A 26,485-nucleotide genomic window follows, 5' to 3' on the forward strand; every position below is an offset into this window, starting at 1 on the left:
ACTGCTAGTGAGTATTCTCGGGGGCAAGTGGGAAATGGTTAAAAACCCTCAATAAACTAGGTATTGAAGGAACATACCTTGAAATAAAAAGAACTATCTATGAAAAACCCACAGCAAACATTATACTGAATGACAAGAGCTGGAAGCATTCCTCTTGAAAACTGGCACATGACAAAGATGCCCTCTCTCACCACTCCTATTCAACACAGTATTGGAAGTTCTAGCCAGAGAAATCAGCTAAGAAAAAGGAATAAAGGGCACCCTAATAGGTAGAGAGGAAGTCAAACTCTCCCTGTTTGCAGATGACATGATACTATATCTAGAAAACCCCATAGTCTCAGATCAAAAGTTTTTCAGATGGTAAACAACTTCAGCAAAGTTTCAGGATGCAAAATCAGTATACAGTGCTCACTTCAGCAGTGCATATACTAAAATTGGAATGATACAGAAAAGATTTGCATGGCACCTGCACAAGCATGGCCCTTGCACAAGCATGGCTCCTGCGCAAACATGGCACACAAATTCGTGAAGAGGTCCCCATTTTTAATTAATAATCTAACTTCACAATTGAAATAATTAGAGAAGCTAGAACAAATTAATCCCAATGCTAGCAGAAGATGAGAAATAATGAAAATTAGAGCTGAACTGAGGGAAAATGAGACAGGAAAAATAATTTCAAAGATCAACAAATCCAGGAGTTGTTGTTTTGAAAAAATTAGTAAAACAGACCACTAGCTAGACTAATAACAAAGAAAAGATACAAAATCCAAATAAACACAATTAGAAATGATGAAGGTAGTGTTACTACTGACCCCACAGAAATAAAAACAACTATCAGAAACTACTACAAACTCTTCTATGCACACAAGCTACAAAACCTAGAAGAGATGGATAAATTGCTGGACACATACACGCTCCTAAGACTGAGCCAGGAAGATATTGTTTTCCTGAACAAACCAATAGCAAGCTCTGAAATGGAATCAGTAATAAGGGGCCTACCAACTAAACCAAAGCCTGGCACCTGATGGATTACAGCTGAATTCTACCATATGTAGAAAGATGAGCTGGTACCATTTCTACTGAAACTATTCTAAAAAATTGAGAAGGAAGGACTCCTCCCAAAGTGATTCTATGAGGCCAGCAACATCTTGATAACAAAACCTGGCAGAGACACAACAAAAAATGAAAATGTCAGCTCAATATTCTTGATGAACATCGATGCAAAATTCCTCAACAAGATACTTGCAAATCGAATCCAGCAGCACATCAAAAAGCTAATCTACCATGATCAAGTACTCTTCATACCCAGGATGCAAGGTTGGCTCAACATATGCAAATCAATAAACGTGATTCTTCACATAAACAAAACTAAAGACAAAAACCACGTGAATATCTAAATAGATGAAGAAAAGGCTTTTGACTAAATTTGACACTCCTTCATGTAAAAATCTCTTAATAAACTAGGTATTGAAGGATCATACCTCAAAATAATAAGAACCATCTATGACAAACCCACAGTCAACATTATACTGAATGGGTAAAAGCCAGAAGCATTCCCCTTTGAAAACCACCATAAGACAAAGATGCCCTCGCTCACCACTTCTATTTAACATAGTATTGGAAGTCCTAGCCAGAGCAATCAGATAGGAGAAAGAAATAAAGCGCATCCAAGAAGGGAGGAAGTTAAACTATCTCTATTTGAAGACGACATAATTCCATATCTAGAAAACCCCATAGTCTTGTCCCAAAAGCTCCAGTAGCTGATGTTGCTATCATTCAGCAAAGTTGCTGGATACAAATTCAATGTATAAAAACCACTAGTATTCCTACACACCAACAATAGACAAAATGAGAGCCAAATCAGAAAGGCAAGCCATTCACAATTGTCACAAAAGGAAGAAAATACCTAGGAATTCAGCTAACCAGGGAGGTGAAACAACTATACAAGCAGAACTACAAAACCGCTCAAACAGAAACAAACAGGAAAACATTCCATGCTCATAGATAGGAAGAATCAATATCATTGAAAAGGCAATACTGCCCAAAGTAATTTACAGATTCAATGCTGTCCCTATCAAAATACCAATGACATTCTTCACAGAACTAGAAAAAACTATTTTGAAGTTCATGTGAAACGAAAAAAGAGCCCGAATAGTCAAGGCAATCCTAAGAAAAAAAAAAAAAGAAGAAGCTGGAGGAATCACGCAACCTGACTTCAAACTATACTATTATACAAGGCTATAGTAACCAAAACAGCATGGTACTGATTTGAAAACAGGCACATAGACGAATGAGGCAGAGTAGAGAGCCCATAAGTAAGGCCACACATCTATGACTATCTGATCTTTGACAAAGCTGACAAAAACAAGCAATGGGGAAAAGCCTCCCCATTCAATAAATGGTGCTGAGATAGCTGGCTAGCCATACGCAGAAGATTGAAGCTAAACCCTGTTCTTACACCATACACAAAAATCAACTCACGATGGAATAAAGACTTAAATGTAAAACCCAAAACTATAAAAACCCTGAAAAACAACCTAGGCAATACCACAGCATCCTGGACATAGAAATGGGCAAAGATTTCTTGACGAAGCCACCAAAAGCAATTGCAACAAAAGCAAAAATTGACAAGTGGATCTGATTAAACTTAAAAGCTTCTGCACAGCAAAATAAACTATCAACAGAGTAAACAGACAAACTACAGAATGGGAGAAAACATTTGCAAACTGTACATTTGGCCGAGGTCTAATATCCAGTATCTATAAGGAACTTAAACACATTTACAAGAGAAAAACAAACAACCACATTTAAAAGTGGGCAAATGACATGAACAGACCTGAACTTCTCAAAAGAAGTCATACGTGCAGCCAACAAGCATAAGAAAAAAGCTCAATATTATTTATTATTAGAGATGCCATCTCACACCTATCAGAATCTGTATTATTAAAAAGTCAAAAAAAGTAACAGATGCTGGTGAGGTTGTGGAGAAAAAGGAATGCTTATAGTTCAACCATTGTAGGAAGCACTACGTCAATTCCTCAAAGAGGTATAAGTAGAACTACCATTTGACCTAGCAATCCTATTACTGGCTATATACCCAGAGGAACATAAATCATTCTACCATAGAGATACATGCATGTGAATGTTCATTGCAGCACTATTCACAATAGCAAAAAACATGGAAGCAACCTAAATAACCATCAATGACAGATTGAATAAAGAAAATGTGATACATATACACCATGGATACATATACACTATGTGTACATATACACTGTGAAACCATGAGAAAGAACAAGATCATGTCTTTTGTGGGAACATGGATGGAGCTGGAGGCTACTATCTTTAGCAAACTAATACAGGAACAAAAAAACAAATACCACACATTCTCACTTCTAAGTGGGAGCTAAATCATAAGAACTTATAAACACCAAGAAGGAAACAACAGACACTGGGATCTACTTGATTAGGGAGGCTGGGAAGAAAGAGAGGCGCAGAAAAGATAACTATTAGGTAGTAGGCTTAATAACTGGCTGATGAAATAATCTGTACAACAAACCCCTGTGACATGAGTTTACCTGTGGAACAAAGCTCCTCATGTACCCCCAATTATAAAATAAAAGGTTTTTTTTAAAAAAAAATTACAAGATATGAAAAGAAATAGAACCAAGTGACTGAAAACCAAGAGGAGAAATCAAATAATAGAAACTGATACATGAACACTTTATATTTTGGCATTGTTAGATAAGGAACTTTAAAACAACTAAATATTTGCAATAAAGGAGGGGAAAATGATGTGAGGAAACCGAAGAAGTGTAGCAACAGCTCCTGGAAATTCAGTCAGTTTTTCAATGATTCACTTTTTGAGAATCTTGCCTGGATTTTGACATATGCTTTGTCTTCATTCAGATTATTCCAGTATCTTAAAGGTGACAATAAACTACATCTTCAGATAAACATATATACTTACAATGTTCGGACTGTACACAATGCCCTCAAATATAACCTGTTTCTCAGGCCACATCAGACTTAGGGTAAAAACGTGATTACTATGAAAATCACAAAACAGTATTTATTTATCCCTGTCCTTATTAACTTAGGTGAAGCTTAGTTGCTCTTTTTCCTGTACAGATAGTTTATATTCCTGAAGCAATTTCATTTATAACCTGGCAATTTTAATGTTATGTTTTATAAGAAGAACTCTTACATAGTACTTGCCTGAAGCACTTCTAACTTACTAGATTGCTAGCATTTGAGAGTATGCATTTGGATATTATTCTTTCTCCAGAGCTCACTAATTGGCCCATAATAAGAGTTCAAAAATTAATGAATTAATTGCATTCTTGGGCATTTATCTTAGATAAATGAAAACTTATGTTATGCAGGTGTTAACAGCAGCTTTATTGGTAATAGCCCAACCCTGGAAACAGCCCAGATGTTCTTCAATAAACAATTGGTGAAAAAACAAATGTCTATACATGAACTATTACTCGGCAATAAACAAAAACAAACTATTGATACCTAAAACAACTTGGATGAATCTCCAGAGAATTATACAGACAGAAGCAAAACCAATCCAAAGGATTTCATACTTCCTTACAATTATACCACATATGGTGTGATTTCATCTATATAACATTACTGAATGCTATATAGACATTTGCTATATAATGACAAAATTATAGAAATAGAGATCAGAGGAGTTTCTGCCAGGTGTTAGGGATGGGGTATGGGATGGGGAGTGGAAGCATAGGTATGGCTATGAAAAAGCATAGGAATGGTACTTGTGGTGATAAAATTGTCCTATATCTTGACCCTCTATGTCAATATCCTGGTTGTGATACTGCTTACAGTTTCACAAGATGTTACACTTGGAGAAACTGGGTAAAGGGAATACAAGAACCCACTGTATTATTTCATACAGCTGTATATGAATCTATAATTATCTCAAAGGAAAGAGATTAATTTTTAAAATTAATAAATGAAAATCAGGTCAAACATCCAAGTTTTATTTATTTATAATCTTGTTTATGATTCTAATAGTTGAAAATTAAATAAATATTTTTAAATCTTCTCCATTCGAGAAAAAAAATTTTTTCAATGGAGAATGTAGCCAGGTCTGGCCCATCGTAAATTGCTTTCCTGCCATATCTAATTTATTTTCCAAAGCATCTCATGCTTGTTTGGGCTACCTCATATACAATCAAAATGCAGCTCAAAAATCAATGAGCATATTACATATAATCAATGAGTATATGTAAATTACATACATTATTGTTAAATTCAGTATTTTTAAAAATACTCCATGAATTAGCTCTTACGACAAGGACGCAAACTGCTTTGTAAAGGCTTATTGATTGACCAAATCAATTTATTTCTTTCTTATTAAAATTTAGTTGTTTTTATTTTAATAAAACAATATGGAGAAAAAACTCAATTTATTTTTATATAGCATTTTTTTGAAGACCCTGAAGGAAAGATTGAGTTACCACCATCGCTGAAAATTTATTCCTGGAAACGTCCACAGGATATTTTATTTAGTCGGGTAAGAAAGTTTTTTCTATTAAATAAAATACTTACTATGTGGATGTATTATCCTAGTGATAAAAATTGCATTTTTGTAATGTTTTAGGGTAAGTTTCTCTTGTGGTATTCAGTAAAAAAAGTAATTGCTTTTTGGCAACTAATCAAAAATAAATGTTTATCAATATAGTTTAATATTTCTTGTACTGGTTTCTGAGATATTATTGAATTTTTGTTTAGAGCCTTTACTTTTCTTCTTCTCTCCAAAATGTTACATTATCACTTAAAATGTTGTGTATGAAGTTATTCCTTAATTTCTGACTGACACACTTCTTTCTGCTTCTTTGCATGAACATTCATAGGATGGAGATCTGTTTTCTCCTGTGTTTATTAGCATTAATTTTCCGGCCCAAGAGTTTTGCACTTAGATATCTCTATTTCAGGGATTCTTGAAGTATTTTCCAGAGAACACATTAGTTTCTGGATCTCACACCCAACCACTTGAAACATATTGACTGGAACATCACTCAATAAACTTTCATTTTTAAATAGCACTTATAGAGATTAAATCTTTAAACACACTGGTCTATCTTCATAACAGCTATGTTAGTTTGAATATATTTAGATTTTCCAAGGGTTAAATTACCACTAATGCCTTTGTCCTTCCTTGAATCTGCTATTATTTTCACCTAATTCATAGGAAACCAGTGGGCGAAATGATTTAGAAGTAGTCAAATGATGGTAATAAACCTGATTGTTCTGTACATTTGTGGAATCCATTAAAATTATGTATATATATAAAATTTATTTTATTCCTAAAAGTTTTAGCCTCATTAGAACTGCTACTAATTCAAGAAAATGTAATATATCCATCATATTTTTCAAGTACTCTTACTAGTTGAGTAAATCAGATGAATCTAAATTCAAAGATTCCCTAAAATGCAAAAATAATATTCTATCTGCCAGAGTATTTTTTGAATGCCTACTTATAAGATATTTGAAATAAAATAAATCAAATATATATGAACCACACTTTTAAGTTACTCATAGTATTAGATAACGTTGACATGAAGAATATAAATTCTGTGATATTAATATAATATACTTAATATTAATGTGTTACTAACAATATTCAGTCTCTGCTCAATATAAGTACATGGTTTACGTTTCATACAAATAACGGGTATGAATTGCACAAGATGATGCTGTTTTAAATTTGGATAAACATAAAAGTCTTTTTCCTGAGGTTCCCTTGGTCAAGGAGGTGGGTCTGCCCAGTAAGTTGGGGAAGCCTTAGGATTTTACTTTTTAGTATATATTCCCCCTTTCCTTTTTGGGCAAGATATGCCAGAGGCAGTATCAATGGTCAAGGTTTTATTTTGGTTCATATTAATGTCAGGCTGGTGTGACTACCTGTGCCAGGCCATCATGTTCCTTGGTGGCACCCCTCTGGCCAAGGGACTTAGAGTCTAAAGACTTACAGCCAATTACCCATTTTAGGCAAGATAGGAATGGAGGTGGGCAGGTGTTTATTAATTATTAAAACCCTTTTAAGTAATATAGGAGCCCAAAATTAAAGTCAAAGAGCAAAGGTACCAAATTGACCTGTCTTTAAGTTTTATGCATTGAGCTATCAACTGTTTAGGCATCTGTGTGCCCAGGAGGCAAGACTCTGTAACTTAACAGCAGAAGGATTAGTTAATAGCACCTGATAAGAAATCTTTCAGTGGGGTGAAGGTATTGATAGTAGTCCATGACTTGAATGGAAATTGTAAAAATATTTTACAACCTTGTAGTGACTAATTTTTATACTTTTGATAAGTTTCAACAACAAATCTGAGACTTAATTTAGAAGATTTTAACTTCTGATGACATTTGTCAAAGATGTTAAAGGGCTCAAAACATTTGATCAAAACAGAATCATATGCTAGCTATGGTGGCTCATTCATGTAATCCCAGCACTTTGAGCACTTTGGGAGGCTGAGGTGGGTGGATCATTGAGACCAGCTTGGTCAACACGGTGAAATTATGTCTCTGCTAAAAATACGAAAATTATCCAGGTGTGGTAATGCATGTCTGTAATCCCAGCTACCCCGGAGGCTGAGGCACAAGAATCACTCGAACCTGGGAGGCAGAGTTTTCAGTGAACTGAGATTGGACCACTGCACTACAGCCCAAGTGACAGAGCAAGACCCTGTCTCAAAAACAAACAAACAAACAATAACAGAATCATGGGCCTGATAGTTAAAAGACTTTAAAGGCAATATAAAAGATTACATGAATGTAAAAACCTTGACTCTTTTTAATCTCAGAGTTTTATGTAATCAAAAATCTAATAATAATAACATAGGAATTATCTTGATAAAATATAAAATCTTATTTTTTTAAAGCCAGTTGCCCAAAAGGCAAAGATAAATCTTTTTTAGTGTGATTGATTTTCCTTAAGGAAAATCCATTTAGATAACCTGGAAGTCAAACGTGATGGAAAAAAAAAAAAAAAATACTTGAATTGAATCAGACACAGGAAAAGTGTGTTCAAGGTTATGAGTATAGTAGGGGAATACACAATTGTTAGCAACTGCATGAGAAATTTTGTGATTTCACTGAAAAATTTAGACATATTTAAAAAGCCAAGAGTACAGAATCAAGTTATAGTTTTGGAAAACATTGCATTTACTTTATACTTTATTGTATTACATTTATTTTATTTTTAAGATAAAACATTTTAGCATCAGGCCACAACAACAACTAGAACCAGATGAAAAAAGTTACAGGATCTGATGAAAAAGCTGAAGGAGAAAGTTATCATCTCAGTCCTTCTGAAAGGGACAAAGAGTTGAAAGCAGCAAAACAAACAACAAAGTTGAATTTTTGAGATATGATTCTGATAAGTTTTTAAAATAAATAATAGAATTTAAATAAAAACTTATAGTAATGTTATTGGGCACAAGTAAATACCTTAAGAAAACCTTTTTTTTAACATAGGGGTCCAATTTTAGAAAGACTCTAGAAAATAATTTATGTACATTGTCACAACTTACACAGACCATATATGACATGTTTGGACTTTCTTGTTTTATGTGGTTTTCTTTTTTAAATAATAAGTCATTTTATTTTAGGCCAAAAATTTACCATCTAAGTTTTTACATAAAATTATTTTTTATAACCTTTTTTAACCAAAAATATACTTTCATATTTATATAAATACCTCTCTTTTATTTACTTTTTTTTTTTTTACTTTATTTTACTTTCAGAGATAAGATCTCACTATGTTGCCCAGGCTAGACTTGAACTCCTGTACTCCAGTGATCCTGTTGTCTTGATCTCCCAAAGTGCTAGGATTGCAAACATTAGCCACTGTGTCCAGCCACTGTATTAGTCCATTCTCACACTACTATAAAGACATACCTGAGACTGGGCAATTTATGGAGAAAAGAGGTTTAATTGACTCACAGTTCCACAGGCTGTATAGGAGGCATGGCTAGGGAGGCCTCAGGAAACTTAAAATCATGGCAGAAGGTGAAGGGGAAGAAAGCACTTCTTCACATGGTGACAGGAGAGAGGGAGAGTAAGGGGGAAGTGCATAAGCTTTTAAACCATCAAATTTCATGAGAACTCCCTCATGATCAGGAAAGCAGCAAGGAAGAAATCTGCCCCCATGATCCAATCACCTCCCACTGTGCTCCTCCCCCAACATTTAGAATTACAATTCAACATTAGATTTGGATGGAGACACAGAGCCAAACCATATAAGTCACCTTTTTAAATAAAAAACTTGTAAATAACCCCTAAATTATATAAAATTATTTTTAAATAAGAACACAATTTATGGAATTATATATTAACTAAAATTTATAGTTTTAGTAATGTTAAATTTTCATGAAAACCTAAGCAGCAAGAAATCCTTAACTATTTATCAGATGTTAGTATCTCATAAATGAAACCATTTTACAAATTTTAGAAACATGTATTTTTTTATATTAAACCCTCTTTTAGTTGGAAATGACCCAGATATCCAATGAGCATCCAAAATAATTTTAAGATTTTAAATTACACAAAAAATCTTCCTCCAAGCATTTATCTCATTTTTATGTACTCTTTTTAAATTTTTAACGTGTATAACAGATTAGTCTTGAAAACTGAGATATTAAACAAAGGTAGTCATCATTTAAGGTTTTTTTTTCTAACCATTTATCAAGTCTGTGAACATTGGTTATTCACCTAAATAAGAATCTTAAAGTGAAATACATGGGCATTTTGCTGATAACTCAGAAGATTTAGTCATTTTTATTGAAACAACAATATTAAGTTAGTCTTATTTGTTTAAAAAAAAAAGTCACACAAACAAAGATTGTTTTGTTTTTGGCTCGTTGATAGTCTCACAATCTTTGTGCCAAACTCTGACACCTTAGAATAACTAGCAGAGGCAAACATAAAACATATCTAGACAAAAATGTATGCTGATGATTCTGAAGACATTTTTAGTTTTATCTTATTAATTTTTTTTTGAGACAGGATCTCAGTCTTGCCCAGGCTGGAGGGCAGTAGAATGATCATAGCCCATGACAGCCTCAACCTCCTGGGCTCAGGTGGTCCTTCTACCTTAGCCTCCCAAGTTACTGGGACCATAGACACACACCACCATGCCCAGCTAATTTTTCTATTTTTTGTAGATACAGAGTTTTGCCATGTTGTTCAGGCTGGTCTCTTAATCCTAGGTTCAAGTGATCTGCCCACCTTCACCTCCCATAGTGTTGAGATTACAGGTGTGAGCCACCTTCCCTGGCTTTTTATTGTACTAATAATTTTAAAACAAGTTTTATTTACCAAAGATTCATTTGAACTTGAAAAGCATTTGGACTTATTTTATGAATACTCATTTATTCATAAGCCAGTTTGGTAGTATGTTAGACACAACAAATAGCATAATACATGTACATATACATAAACATATCTAAACATGTATATGTATATGTGTGTATGTATACACAAACACACATGCACACACACACAAAGATCCAGCAGTTTTTATCTCAGGACTCTAGCCATGACAGAACATCAGAAACTCAGTGGTCTATAAAAGATAACTGGATCCATCTTATTTTTGAGAAAATTGAGACCTGTCCACGTGGCTAAACTTTGTTTGCCCTGGTAAGTAAGCCTGTAATAGCTCTGGACCAAAATTTTGGATAAAGCCATTTTCATTTTTAAAAACATGTTTTATCCTTTTGCTTTCAGTTTTAAATGAATTTCCAATGTTTACGTTTTAGCTGAGATTGGATGAACTATATAAGAAAAATAAAATGTCCGAATAACCTTGAAATCATATGTTTTATATCAACACCAGTAGCTTAATAACAGCAGATTCAAAACAGGCAGAAAAGAAAAATAAATAGAGAGCTTTAGAAGGTTCTACTTAACTCTAAAGTTGCAGGTTAAGTGTTTGAGCTCTGATTCTTTTTTACTGTAATTTGCCCATCAGTTTTAAAATTTTCACACAAGCAAGCCACAGTGTGTAACCAGCTGGAGTCTCAGGTAGACTAGAAAATAATTCACATGTTTTTTTTTTTCCCCGCACAAAGCTTGACACAGATACAATAAATACTCCTGAGTGCCCGCAAAAAATCAGGGGCCAGGATTTTGGAAAGGGTTTGCCCCCTAGTGAGAAGCCTGTTTTGTTGCATTCTGACAATCAGATGGACCTGGTCTTGGCTGGTGCAATTGAGACCATTCCAAAGCACCCTCAGAAGTAGGGGTGAGACTAAACAGACACAAACGCGAACGGATCTGACACAGATGGAGCACCCCAAACTGATCCCTGAAAGATGATACTGGAGAAATATCCTGAGACCTTGTCTCAAATGCAGACAGCACCACAGTTTAATTGTCCTGCATTAAGTCCAGACGTCACAGAGGCCAACACAGCAGCACAGATGACCTACACTAGGGCAAACAGCTAGAGAAACCAGATGGCAGAGACAGAGGATTTTCAGGTGCATTCCAGTTGACTTACCCAGTTCTTGGAGCCTGTTGACTTCCCAGGTGTTGCTTTCGTTACACCAACAGAGAATGATAGCAAGAGCTGATGCCATGAAAAGGAGGGAAGGGAAATTCCCTGAGACAAAGGCAGTCTTGGTAACTGCTGGCTAGGTTTGGGGACAACTAGCCATGAGCTGCTGGCATTTGCAAGTGGCCCCTGCCCTGACTGGTAGCATTAACAAATAATCCCTGGCACACTGCTGCAGGCAATTGCTCCACTCATTGGAAACCAGGCATACAGGTTGAGTCACTTGAAACACACAGTTTTTCACAAAGGGCACCAAATTAGTAACTGACTCAAGTTTGGCTGCTCACTGTCCAGAGGCCAGAACACAAGAAACAAGATGTGGTGAAAGTAAAGTAACTGTATTCAAATGCTAGAAGTTGGGGAATGGCCAGGCTTATGCCCTTGAAAGACAATTTTTTGCTTTGGGGGTTAATTGAGGGAGTTTAAGAGGGAAAACTTGGTAGGCGAAACATGTCCAGGAGGATGCAGGTCTGCAAGTCTCTTCCAATGGCTATCTTGAATATTTGCCCTTCTGCAAGTCTGGTTGATATCATTGACATCATCTTGACTTTGGCCTGATAATGGTAGACTAATCGTTCATAACTCCACTTAAGCAGGAGAATTCTGCAGCTGGATCTCTATGCCTGGTTTGTTTCAAAAGTAGCCCCTGGGATTTTTAAGCAAGTGCATAATTAGATAAGTGAGCACTGTGCATCGGGATGCCTGGTGGGAAAGGAGGGAAACTAAATTTTACAGTGTATTTTATGGCTAACAGAAATAAAAGAAAAAAAGATTCAAAATGCATTTTGAAGCTAAGCTACTCGATTACACTATCATAAAGTACCTTAAAATCCTGAATTTAGGATAGCAGAATAAACATGAGCCCTTCCAACCAAGAAGGTTAACAAGTTCTAATCACAGAATAATTTACCAGACCTGTTTATTTCTAAGAACTAGAAATGAGTGGCCCAGACCCTTGAGCACTGAATATATTGAATAGATTAGGATGTCTGAAGATTTATCCTGCCCCAGGTACAGGTATAAGCAGTAGAGGTGTGAAAATGCCATTGTAGAGACCTCTGCCTTAACATTTGTTGTATTTTACAAACTTAATTTCTACTTTTCACTTGTCAGCAGGAGGCTATCAGGACTAATACTGCAAACTTTAGGTATCTAATACTTATTAATGTATAGATTATCAACTTTGGTAATCACTGAAGTATGGGGGCATTTCAGAAGCATTCCATCACAGTCAGTCAAGTCAGAAGAAACTATGTTTATAATTTATGATCTGCAGAGTCAATTTACGCCTTTAAGGCAGTTTTAGGTAAATTTTTCTCTAACTTTTTAAATTGACTTTTCAAGATGCTACTTGTATAGATGAGTGAAAGTAATTCATGATGTTAACTTCCTTAAAAACTTGATTCTGTAATCAAAATCATTTTCATGTTAATTTGGTATGTTAAATATATATACTTGATAGGAATTATAGCTCAAGTTTTAAAAGTTACAATTGGTATTTCCCTATTAGTTTTACTTTGTTATTATTTATTGGTACCTGATTTAGATGTGTACTAATTAAATAATGACCATCAAAATAATTTTTTAATCTAACAGGATATTAACTTGAACTAGATTTTTAAAAGCTATCACAATCTCAAACAAAAATTTAACACTAACAAAATAGACAATAATAATTAAATGGGAGAAAAGCTATTAGGCTAATATTAGTCATCCAAGATGAAGATATTTTCCCTGCTATCAGTTGTTAACTAAGTTTTCAGGTTTAGCTTCAGTGGTTAATTTAGATTTTAAAGCAGTGGTCCCCAACCCTGGTCCATGGACCAGTACCAATCTGTGGCCTGTTTGGAACCGGGCCACACAGCAGGAGGTGAGCGGCGGGCGAGCAAGCAAAGCTTCATCTGTACTCACTGCCGCTCCACATCACTTGCATTATCAGCTGAGCTCCGCCTCCTGTCAGATCAGCAGCAGCATTAGGTTCTCATAGCAGTGTGAACCTTATTGTGAACTGCACATGCATGTAAGGAATCTAGGTTGTGCACTCCGTATGAAAATCTAATGCCTGATGATTTGTCACTGTCTCCAGTCACACTCAGATGGGACTATCTAATTGCAGGAAAACAAGCTCAGGGCTCCCACTGATTCTACATTATGGTGAGTTGTATAATTATTTCATTATATATTACAATGGAATAATAGTAGAAATGAAGCGCACAATAAATGTAATATGCTTGAATCATCCCCAAACCATCCCTGACTCCTTGGTTCATGAAAAAATTGTCTTCAAACAGGTTGAATCAGGTTGACCTATTTCCAGCACCAACCAATTTATGCCTAGTGTTCCATTATTGGAACGTTAAGCAGGTAGGAGTTATTTATATCCTACTGCTCAAGGTCATCGCCAAGGTCTGATTGCAAAAATTCAAAAAATTGCAACCTCAGGCATAATGGATTAAAACTGTTTCATTAAATTACTTTTTTATTATTTTTCTTAAGGAGTAATATGTACCTATATATATATTTTTTTCAGACTCCGGTAGTTGTGAAAAACGAAATAACGTTTGACTTATTTTCAGCAAATGAACATTTACTCTGCAGTGAGGTATGTACAGAAATATGAACTAAAGTCTCATCATGAATTGCCTTCCAGTCCTACTTAAACCATTCCCAGACAGTCAATTTCAACTCTCCCTTGTTCACCTTTAAGTTTTGGTATTATATATACATATATAATATTGAAAAATATATATGGGGGGTTGGTGTTTGAGACAAAGTCTTGCTCTGTTGCTCAGGCTAGAGTGCAGTGGTGTGAACACAGCTCAGTGCAGTCTCAACCTCCTGGGCTAAAGATGATCCTCCCACCTCAGATTCCTGGTAGCTGGGACTACAGGGATGTGCCATCACCCCCAGCTAATTTTAAAATTTTTGGTAGAGATGAGATCGCACCACATTTTCCAGGCTGGTCTCGAACTCCTGGGCTCAAGCAATCCTCCCACATGGCCTCCCAAAGTGCTGGGATTACAAGCATCAGCCCCTGTTTCTGGCCAAAGATTGTATATATTTAAGGTATACAACTTGATGATTTGATATACATTGTTAGATATTTATCACAATTAAGCTAATCAACATAACCATCAACTCAGTTATTATGTGTGTCAGTTAATATTGTGTATTATTGTGTGTGTTATTGTATATGTATATATGTGTGTTAAGAACACTGAAGATCTATTCTCTGAGCAAATTTCAGGTATACAATACAATATTGTTAACTACAGCTGCATTGTTGCAAGTAGATCTCCATAACTTATCTTTCAGAACTAAAACTTTGTACCCCTTACCAACATCTTCCCTATATCCCCCTCCTTCCAGACCCTGGTAACCACCATTTCTCTGTCCGTTTCTCAGACTTCTGTATTTTTAGATTCCACATATATGTGAAATCATGCAGTTGTTTGTCTTTGTTTGGCTTATTTCACTTAAGGTAACAGTATTTTACACACCAACATTCAAAAGGAAAATGAAGTCTCTTTACCTGAGTTTAGTGAGCCTCTATTCTCCTGCCCCCGGTCTCAAAGTAGCTGTACTCTCTCCCTCTGGGCTTTTCCCCTTGGGATCCATATGACCAGCATTGGACATGAAGTGGCTGCCCATCTTGTCCTATACCACATCAAGAGGGTGGGTATAGTGATGTTGTATGATGTGATAGTGCAGGGGAAATTGGGGTGTACTTGGATTGCAATACAGCTGTCCTACTTCTGGTGGGAACTCATCTCCCCACCTCCTACTCCCCACCTCCCCGCCCCATGTTGGGTCGGGTTTTATCCATACAAGCAGGCCTGTTCCACTTCTCTAAGTTAATTAAATCAGAAACAAGAACTTTTAAAACTTATTTTCTCCTAAGACTCAGAGGAGTGAGGCATAGTCAATATTGCTTGAAATACTTTTTCTTATCTTCAATATCTTGACCAATATTAAAATCAAAATGTTATATTTCTTCAACCAGTTATACGTATTAGTATAAAATTATCTCTAATGTGTTTTATGTTTTAGTATAAAATACACCTATTTTATGAATCCTAAACCCACTTAGACTTTAGCTTTTCATTTTTCGAGGGAAGGAAAGTATAAAATATTCTACAATAAAATTTCCAGATATACAGGAGGATACCTGCTTTGTCTTTTTCTACTTTACCAAACATTAAGAATTTCCTAGATAACTCAAATTAAGAGAAACATAAATCATATAAGGCCAATATTAAATATTTAATTTCCTTATAAACCAGGCAGTTAAACATGAGATGAATATTTCAGAAAATCAGATACTACTGAGGTAACAATGGCTTTATTGAACAGCCACTTTATTGAACAGCCACTGTGACCTAGAGATTTCTTACATACTGCTTCTAGTCCTCACAAAAATATGCTGAAAAATAGTTACTATTATCTACGTTCTACAGATGAGGAATTGCAACTTACGAGGTGGAAGCAACTTTCCCAAAAGCAGAAGACTGTGAAGATCTGAAAGAGGATTCAAATTTTGGTCTTTGTTTCCACTCTGAAGTCCATCGACCCACTGGGCCTTGCTGCCTGTTAAAAACACTGCAAGGGGACGTTTTACTTAGAGCATTTCAACAGTTACAGATCAACCCATGACATACGGAGTTTACAGTATATTTACATGTCTACCCCATTTTAATTCTTTCAGATCTCATTCCTTCTCTAATTGGTCCTATTGACATACAAGAGATAATATCCTTCTCAAATATCTCAACATTTACCAAAGAGTAGCTCACTCATTTGTCACAATTATCAGAAGATTACTCTCTCTCACACACACACACACCACTGATATAAATGTCAGTGTCAAATAGAAGTCGATGCCAAATCACCCACAGTTTACTTCAGCAGACAACTTTCTTAGCTACGAGTATGTTTAGTATGAGATATTTTAGTTTGTATTGTGACTGCATTTCCCGAAAACAAAAGCAAGACCTACAATTTCATTCTGTAGATCAGAAATGAAAGTATGGAACACATAATATGTATAATTTGATATTATTCTTGGAAGTGGATTTCTTTTTACTGTATTTCTTCCTAAATTACAGTACTCACAACTGAAAAATAACCAATTAACACTAACGTTTTTTGTCTCTAGCTGATGAGGTGGATTATCAGTGAAATCTATGCAGTGTGGAAGATCTTCAATGGAGGAATTTTGAGCAACTATTTTAAGGGGACCTCAGGGGAACCTCCTCTTCTCCCCTGGAAGCCCTGGGAACACATATACTCTCTGTGCAAGGCTGTGAAGGGTCATATGCCTTTGTTCAATAGCTATGGAAAGTATGTTGTGAAACTTTACTGGATGGTAAGTTCATTTTCATGTGCATGAAAACTCATGAGTCTTTCATATTGAAATATACTTGGCCTGGTGTGGTGGCTCATGCCTGTAATCACAGCACTTTGGGAGGCCAAGGCTGGTGGATCACCTGAGATCAGGAGTTCACAACCAGCCTGGGCAACATGGTGAAATGCTGTCACTACTAAAAAGACAAAAAATTAGCTGGGTACGGTGGTGGGTGCCTGTAATCCCATCTACTCTGGAGGCCGAGGTGGGAGAATTGCTTGAACCTGGGAGGCAGTTTGAGTGAGCTAAGGTCATGCCATTACACTCCAGCCTGGGCAGCAAGAGGGAAACTCCAAAAAAAAAAAAAAAAGAGAGAGAGAGAAGAAAGGAAGGAACGAAGGAACGAAGGAAGGAAGGTTGCCTTGCACACCATTACTTAGGCTAGTACAAGATAATGCAGTTTTTAGAGGATATCAATTGTGTAGCTACAGAGAGAAACTGTCCTGAATGTGTAATTTGTGATTAATGAGAAACACAGTTGTTTCTCCTGTGATGCCAGTCCTATGGGCATTTTAAACGGGTTCTGCCTAGACCACTGAGGTATGGCCACTCATTGTAGATGCTGATCTTGCCGCTGCCTCTGCACTCTCATGCTGAGGCAAGCGGGGCAGGCAGGTGGATGCACCGGGCTTCCCCCTTCCTCTTTCTTCTCTGATGTGGTGTCAGGGTCATGGGCAGGAGAAAGTGCTAGCCTGTGGTCCAGTCCCTCTTCTGGCTTTTGCTGTAGCTGAGGGGCCTGATCCCATCAGCAATTTGTCCTGAACTTGAGATTTGTTTTCATGCGAACAGATCTTACTCTGAGACAGGAAGATGTTACCTCTGCCTAAAAGGAAAGCAAATGGAATAGTAGGAAGTATGAACAGGATCCAAAACCCGTTATAAATATGGCAAAGCAGACTCACACTAAATTAGCAATGCTAGATCATATCAAATGCCTTTGGGTTTTTCTTGGCCCTTGTCACTGGAAAAGAATGTTCTCCTTGAACATTTAAAGGAATGAGAAAGTATTAAAAGTTAATAATTCCATTATATATTTATGAAAATGTGACTTTTTCTTTCATAGGCCTGAGCCATCTGTCTTCCTGGGATAGGGAATGTTGAAGGGCCAATAATGAGGAATTACTATTATAATTACAATGGGAAGGGAAAAGGGAAAAAGGTAATACAGCTTCTAATATCCAAAACTGGATTTTTGTTTTTTGAACATTCACAGCAAGAAAATTGGCCTTGAAATTTTGTTAGGAGAGAAAATAACTTTCTAAGTTACTTTATCTTATTTATTTACCAATCGAGAGCACTATTTTCTAGACTAGACTTCAGAGTTTTAAATCTGTGCAGAGGAGCAAGCAGAAGGCTGTGGTACTAAAAAGGTGAAAAACCTATAGTGTTGAGGGAGTATAGAAAGAAGTGTTGAGGGAGTATAGAAAGAAGGTATTCAGAGGAAAATTGAGGAGGTAAAATGCCTGGGTTCCTGTCCCACATTTGTCTAAACTTGAGGTGGGAGGAAGGTCAAAACTATGAAGTATTTTAAAACATTGAACCAACCTTGTTGATTTATTTCTCATTTTCTCTTTCTGCTTCCTGACATCCCTCCTTGGTTTTCAAATTTCCTCCTGCATAGGAGTTAACATTCATTAACATCACCTTCCATTTTGCAAAGAAAATATGACTTATTTCTCCTTAATCATACTGATTCTTCACAAGCCCAACTCCACTTGGTTCAGAAATTTCTTTAAAAATGTATTGAGGTCACTTTGGAAACCTCAGTCTGGTCCAGTCATTTAGCCCATCTCTAGATATTTAGCCCTTTAGGGAACAGTGTGGTAGAAACTGGACCTCAACTCCACTGGCTCCTTCTGTTTCCTCAGTGGTCTCATCAGAGGAATGCCTGTAGAGGATGCTGTGAGCACTGACATACTTGTTCCCTATGAATTATTTTGGTAGGCATGTGATAGAGAGGCGGCTGCCTGGTTTTCTGATTAGTAGAATCTGTTCTCTCTAGGCTGGGGGCAGAAATTTTTATTTCTTTCTATCTGATCCCCAGCTGGTAGGGCTGAGTCAGTATCTGCATACATATTAACATTAGTAAGAAGTTAGAGTCAATTCTTACATGAAAATACTATGTTGTTGTTGTTTTTATTATTTTCTTCCCTTTCCAGACACACACAATTTGATTTTGATTTTTTTCTCTTCCAATTCTAGTTCAGCATTTGTACATGTCTGTCATTTGCTTCTCTCTGTGAATATTTGGGAAACATGTTTATAAAATATGCATTATTACTTCTACTTCATGATTTGGTACAATACACTCCTGATTCATCTTATACCCTACATTTATTTTCTTTCCCATTTCCTATCTTGTGAGACACGATGAGTCTTCTTCTCACTGTTTTTCTTCGTTAGCTTCTTGAGGCATTCTTACCTTTTCCTTATTGGAAATTGCTTTTCCTTCTCTGCCTTATCACAAATATTCTTCTCCCTCTTTCACTTTGTCCTGTAAAGCATTTACCTTTATCACTTCTTTGAGGAAAACCAACCTCTCAGACTCTCTCTGCATGACATTTAAAATTCTGATTTTCACACCAGCTTATCAATTTTCCTGTGAAAGTATTTTCATTATTTCCAGTTTGGATTCAAAGTAAATTGCATCAAGGGTCTTTGACCTCAGCCAGGTAAAAATGTATTGAGTAGCATTAAGAAAAAGGTTATGACACAGAGCAGCTCTCTCCTCTCCTTCACCTGGGAATGATGATACTAATGCTGGGACGCAGATCGTCTCTTCGAGTGCCTTCCAATGGCAGCTTTCCTTTGGGCCCCTGAAAGAAGCAGGTTAGGTGTTGCTCTCCACTTGAAATATGTGTTGCTATTGGCAGCTTTTCTCTGAGTGTCTCTGTGCTTTCATTTGTCTCTGATAAACAGAGAAAACACACACATTAGGACCAATAATTTTTCCCAGTTACCATCAATATATTTACATAAAATATGCATTTGCTTTATCTCTGATTGAGCCTTATACTGCTTAACCATAATGTTATTGCAGAATTCGGAGTTTCCTAACTATGGGGTGCAGAAACCCCCCAACATCAAACTAGCTGTTGTACTTCTTAAACATCTGCTTCCCGTGCCTCGCTCCAGACCTCATGAGTTTATAAAATATGCATTATTACTTCTCCAGGGTAGAACCTGCAATCTTGCGTTATAAGTAAACTCTCTCATCCAGTGACATTTTTGTTCATTAAATTTGAGGAACAATGTTTTCAAGATATAAACTATGAGAAATTATTTTTCTATCATTCGGTTACTTTGTCCAAAATGAAAATGCTTTATATCACTATTTATAATATATATGCTTTTAATAAAGGAAATTCAAATACTATTAAAATGTTAAAAGTATGCAATGAAAGCTCCCTATGAGTTTACCCTATTTAATCACAGCAAATGATTTATGTATATCCTCCTAAACTTTCTTCTATTCTTATAAACATACATACAACTATTGTATATAATTCATAACAATAGGGTCATAGAAATGTATTATTCTGTAAACTGTTATTTTCCCTATACATACGCATTTTCTATGCTAATATATATTGATCTACTTTGTACTCCATTGTATGAGATATGTAAATATAATATATATTGCTCTTTTTATATTGGTAAACATTTAGGTTTGGACCAGTGTTTTACCAAAACAAACAATGCTGTAAAATTTCATCTTTATGTATATAGTCTTTGACCATTTGTAAGGACTTTTTTTTTTTTTTAGAATTTCTACCATATGGAATTATTTCATCAAAATATTTGCAAATTCTTAATTTTTGATAAGTATATTCAAGTTACTCCTGTATTTTAATTTGTCTGTATTGAACATTCATATTTGATGTAATTAGAATTGAAGTCTGTGATTCTATTATTTGTTTATTCTTTGTTACCTTTCTTAATTTTTGTGTGTTACTTTATATTTATTGCATCCTTAATCCAATTTCCTTTAATCCTCCATGTTTCTTGGGCATTCCTTAGTATTCCATTTTGAATGACCTATAGTGCTTTCAAGCAAATCTCTTTGCTCTATGAATTAAAATATATATGCATAGCTTATCACAGTCAACTAGTATCAGCATTTTACCACTTAAATTGGAATATAAATACTTTACCACCAGTTAGTCCCCTTTATATTCCCCCTTTTCTAATATAACTGTAACTTTCTTTTCTTTTTTCTTTTTCTTTTTTTTTTCTTTTTCTTTTTTTTTTTGAAATAGGATCTGACTCTGTCACTCAGGCTGGAGTGTGGTAGCACAATTATAGCTCACTGCAGCCTCCAACTCCTGGGCTCTAGTGGTCCTCTTGCCTCAGCCTCCCAAGTAGCTAGAACTACAGGCATGCCATCATCACGCCTGACTAATTTTATTTTTTATAGAGACAGGGTCTCACTATGTTGTGCAGGCTTGTCTTGAACTCCTGACCTCAAGTGATCCTCCTGTCCCGGCCTCCCAAAGTGTTGTGATTACAGGTGTGAGCCACCACACCCAACCACTGATATAGTTTTCTTAAACATTTACTGTGTATATATTGAAAACCTCATCATAAATTTTGCTTTTAAATTCAAACACAATATAAAAAACTTGAAGAGTACCACATTTAGTCATATATTTATTTTTTATTTTTTATTTTTATTTATTTATTTATTTTTAATTTATTTATTATTATTATACTTTAAGTTGTAGGGTACATGTGCATAACGTGCAGGTTTGTTACATATGTATACTTGTGCCAAGTTGGTGTGCTGCACCCATCAACTCGTCATTTACATCAGGTATAACTCCCAATGCAATCCCTCCCCCCCCCCCCCCCATGATAGGCCCCGGTGTGTGATGTTCCCCTTCCCGAGTCCAAGTCATCTCATTGTTCAGTTCCCACCTATGAGTGAGAACATGCGGTGTTTGGTTTTCTGTTCTTGTGAGAGTTTGCTAAGAATGATGGTTTCCAGCTGCATCCATGTCCCTACAAAGGACACAAACTCATCCTTTTTTATGGTTGCATAGTATTCCATGGTGTATATGTGCCACATTTTCTTAATCCAGTCTGTCACTGATGGACATTTGGGTTGATTCCAAGTCTTTGCTATTGTGAATAGTGCTGCAATAAACATACGTGTGCATGTGTCTTTATAGCAGCATAATTTATAATCCTTTGGGTATATACCCAGTAATGGGATGGCTGGGTCATATGGTACATCTAGTTCTAGATCCTTAAGGAATCGCCATACTGTTTTCCATAATGGTTGAACTAGTTTACAATCCCACCAACAGTGTAAAAGTGTTCCTATTTCTCCACATCCTCTCCAGCACCTGTTGTTTCCTGACTTTTGAATGATCGCCATTCTAACTGGTGTGAGATGGTATCTCGTTGTGGTTTTGATTTGCATTTCTCTGATGGCCAGTGATGATGAGCATTTTTTCATGTGTCTGTTGGCTGTATGAATGTCTTCTTTTGAGAAATGTCTGTTCATATCCTTTGCCCACTTTTTGATGGGGTTGTTTGTTTTTTTCTTGTAAATTTGTTTGAGTTCTTTGTAGGTTCTGGATATTAGCCCTTTGTCAGATGAGTAGATTGCAACAATTTTCTCCCATTCTGTAGGTTGCCTGTTCACTCTGATGGTAGTTTCTTTTGCTGTGCAGAAGCTCTTTAGTTTAATGAGATCCCATTTGTCAATTTTGGCTTTTGCTGCTGTTGCTTTATTTTTTATTTTTTAATTTTAAGTAAATATTTTAACGGGCATGTAAAATTTTTCCTTTATGCTTTCTCATACTTGATGCTCCATTTGTCCTTTAATTCTCCTTTCTTTTTATTTCTGAAAAATTTTATTTCACCATTCCTTTTGAGTTAGTCTGATAATCACAAATTATCTTATCTTTCCTTTATCTGAGAATGTGTTTATTTTACACTTAATCTTAAATAATATTTCCCCTGTGATACAATTCTGAGTTAGCTGTACTTTTCTTTTACCATTTGATACTTAGTCTGCCATTAATTTTCCAGCCTTCTGGAATTATCCTCCAGGCCAGCCAAAATTATTCTTCTGGCTTCCCTGGCTCCTGAAGAGCAATCTGCCCTTCCCCTGTAACAGGTTTTCTCTTGCTGCTGGCTTTCAAGCTTTTCTTCTTTTGTCTTAATTTTTAAGAATTTTGAATTTGATGTGTCTGGCTGTAGAATTCTTTGAGTTTATCCTTTTTGGTTTAGTCTGATTTCCTTGAATTTGTAGGTTTATGTCTTATGACAATTTGGGAGAGTTTTCAGCCATTATTCCTTCAAATATATTTTTAGCCCCACATTCTTTTTTTTTTTTTTTCAATGACTACAATGACATGAATATTATATCTTTTTGCAATATCCACACAGGTCCCTGAGCCTTATATGATTATTGATACTATATTTTCCTGTTATTCGTAATTTCTATTGATCTAAATGTCTAGTTCACTAATTTCTATGCTATCTGCATTCTGCTATTGATCTCATCAACTAAGAGTTGCTTTTTAGTTTAATTTTAAGTTTAAAATTTCTGTTTCTTTGCTGAGAGTTTCTATTTTTGAATTTGTTTCAAGAGTGTTCATAGTTGCTTGTTGGAATATTTTTATGAAAATTGCTGTACATTTCTTATTTAATAATTCTAATTTCTCTGTCATTTTGATTTTGTGCTCTGTTGATTATATTTTCCCATTGAAATTGAGACTTTTCTGGGTTTTGCTATGATAGGTAATTTTATACAATTTCCTGAATATTTGTAGTGTTATGTTTTACAACTCTGATTGCTAATTAGTTTTATATATTAGCAAGTAGTCAACGTGTTTAGATTGAGAAGGCATATCCTGGCTCACATTTATAGGCTGTGTCTGAAATGCCAGTTTAGTTTATAAAGCCTCTGATATGTACTATTCTGGTCTGCCACTTTTGTTTGCTATCCAGATAATAAGACTTCATTCCACAATCTTCTTGTATGTCATATATATATAACTTAATAGTGTTATATATTGCACATATGAATATACATGCTATAATGTATATACTATATACCTTAATCTTAATAATATATCTTGATAATATATACATCTTAATAGTGTAAATCATAATAATCTTAATATTAAGGTCATATATTTATATAATTATGTAAATATATAATTACATTATAAAACATAATAAATATAGAATTATATTATAAAATATAATAAATATAGAATTATATAAATATGTACTTTTATGTATAAAATAATATTAAGGTTTTATATATACATATATGTATATATAACCTTGATAATGTTAGTCTTGTAACAACTAAGGCAGAATACCATAGACTGGTGACTTATAAACAACAAAAATTTATTTTTTATATTTCTGGAGGCTGGGAAGTCCAAGATCAAGGCACTGGTAGATTTGGTGTCTGCCAAAGCCCTGCTCCCTGGTTCATAAATGGCTGGCCATTTTCTTGCTGTAAACTTACATGGTGGAAGAGAAAAAGTGTGATTTCTTCAGCTTCTTAAAAGGGCACAAATCCCATTCATGAGGGCTTTACCCTCCTTTTTATCTAGTTCTATCACATTGGGCATTAGGATTTCAACACATCAATTTTGGGAAGAAACATTCCATATGTATACACACATACACACACACACACACACGCACACACAAATGTATTTTTTTATGTTCAGAAAAGATATGTTCTATATATATATATATTTAGAACTCATACAGTATCCTTTTGCATCTGGCTTATCTCTCTGTGGTTTCTTGTTGATCAAGAAATTTATGAGGAGTAGCAAATAATATAAGAATTGGAAGTGTAAGGTCAGTGAGGATGTATCAAGCAATAATTACTAAAGTTATATTTGGAGAATTTGTATTTTGACTATATTAAGTCATTTGATTATGTCCAAGCTTATTCATGGTTGTATAATGTTTTGGTTCTGCTACTTGAAACACCTTAATTTACTTCATTATGCAGTAAGAGGCTCCCAAGAATTTGTGCACAAGACCTCATAAATAAAGACAGTATTGATATAGACATGGGTGTGCTGTGATTATGTAAAATAAAGCAATAAGCTAAAATATTCAACCAGAGTAGTATTGAAATCCAGTATCTCAGTCTTTAAGTGTAAGAAGCTAAAATAAAATTGGAAAACAGTAAATAATAATGTCAGTCATGTGCAATAATTTACGAGAGAAAAGACTGTAAGTCATTGATGGTATTACATTGCTTTCATCTTATTTTTAGGGTTGCTGGAGAAAGATAACAATTGATGACTTTCTGCCTTTTGATGAAGATAACAATCTATTGCTTCCGGCTACAACTTACGAATTTGAACTGTGGCCAATGCTTTTGTCTAAAGCTATTATCAAGCTGGCAAATAATGAGTATGTAATGACACATTGTCACTCACATGAATAGAAAAAAGCAAACAAAAACATTAACTATACATTCGTATTGCGTAGTTTATTTTTTAAAAATTGGTTAAAAGAGAGCTTTTTTCCCTAAACAATGTAAATGTTCCAGTATAAAATCAAATGTGCTAAAGCCACTGATTTGTTCTATTAGCTTAACAGTAATGCAAAATTCCTCCAAGAAAAAAAAGACCCAGAAATTATTCTATATTCAATGCTGACTTACTATGAATGCAAAGTTGATCATGAAAAATGATACTTTGTTTAACAGGAGAAAAAATTGTTTTGTGAAGAAAAATATTGGTTCATCTAAAAACTGAATAATATATCCTGAAATCTAGTTAAAGTTTTGTGTTCTGTATATGCAGCAATAATTTAATAATCTTGAAAAACCTGAACTTTTCTGAAAGATGTCAATGTGCACTTCATGATTTTGGTAACATTGGTCACTTTTGATACATTCATGATGAAAACTACTCATATTTTCTTCAATATTCTTGCAAAATTGGCTTCTGTCTTATATTCCTGCCTGACTTGTGCACCAACGTATATGAGACACGTCTGCTATGCTCTATTCTCTCAGCTTACACTTCCGGAGAAAAGAAGTCATATCATCCTGGCCCTAACGATACAAAAAAGCTTTGATGATTGAGTTGAAAATGCATGGCAATTTTGTGTCATTGTTCACTGGAAGAATTTTCACATACATTGCACAGGCTGGGATTTTATACACATCCACCTCCTGCAGTTTGTCAAAGATTCTTGATATTTAATAGAACACACCCACATGCTTTAACAGTACATGTTAGACATTTGCTCACAGCTCAGCCCCCTCCCCTTCTATAAACATTGCAATGTCAGTCAGAAGCCAGGTCTGCTTTGTGCGGATTTTCTTTAGGCACAGCTTCATTTTTCTCTCCCAAGGCTAAAAAACAAAAACAACCATTCCTACTCCCATCCTCTTCATTTCTGTTTTTTTCTTACCAGACCTCAGTTTTCCTTTGGAAATTAGTTTCACCCAGCTTTTAGCACTTAATTGCAGTGATTTTTACAAAAAC

General features: G+C 35.2%; 1 protein-coding gene and 1 pseudogene across 1 annotated transcript in view; both read left to right on the forward strand.

Moving 5' to 3' along the window:
* ADGB (androglobin) overlaps positions 1-26,485 on the forward strand; it is a 248,133-nt gene that overhangs the window by 51,920 nt on the left and 169,728 nt on the right. The window contains exons 3-6 of the mRNA XM_008006725.3: positions 5,453-5,545; positions 14,121-14,192; positions 16,746-16,955; positions 25,261-25,400. Coding sequence (XP_008004916.3) covers positions 5,453-5,545; positions 14,121-14,192; positions 16,746-16,955; positions 25,261-25,400 — 515 coding nt within the window. The remainder of the gene's footprint in view (positions 1-5,452; positions 5,546-14,120; positions 14,193-16,745; positions 16,956-25,260; positions 25,401-26,485) is intronic.
* LOC119625418 (U6 spliceosomal RNA) lies at positions 405-545 on the forward strand (annotated as a pseudogene).

The sequence above is a fragment of the Chlorocebus sabaeus genome, chromosome 13 (assembly GCF_047675955.1).
Source record: "Chlorocebus sabaeus isolate Y175 chromosome 13, mChlSab1.0.hap1, whole genome shotgun sequence".
In the NCBI taxonomy this organism is placed as follows: domain Eukaryota; kingdom Metazoa; phylum Chordata; class Mammalia; order Primates; family Cercopithecidae; genus Chlorocebus; species Chlorocebus sabaeus.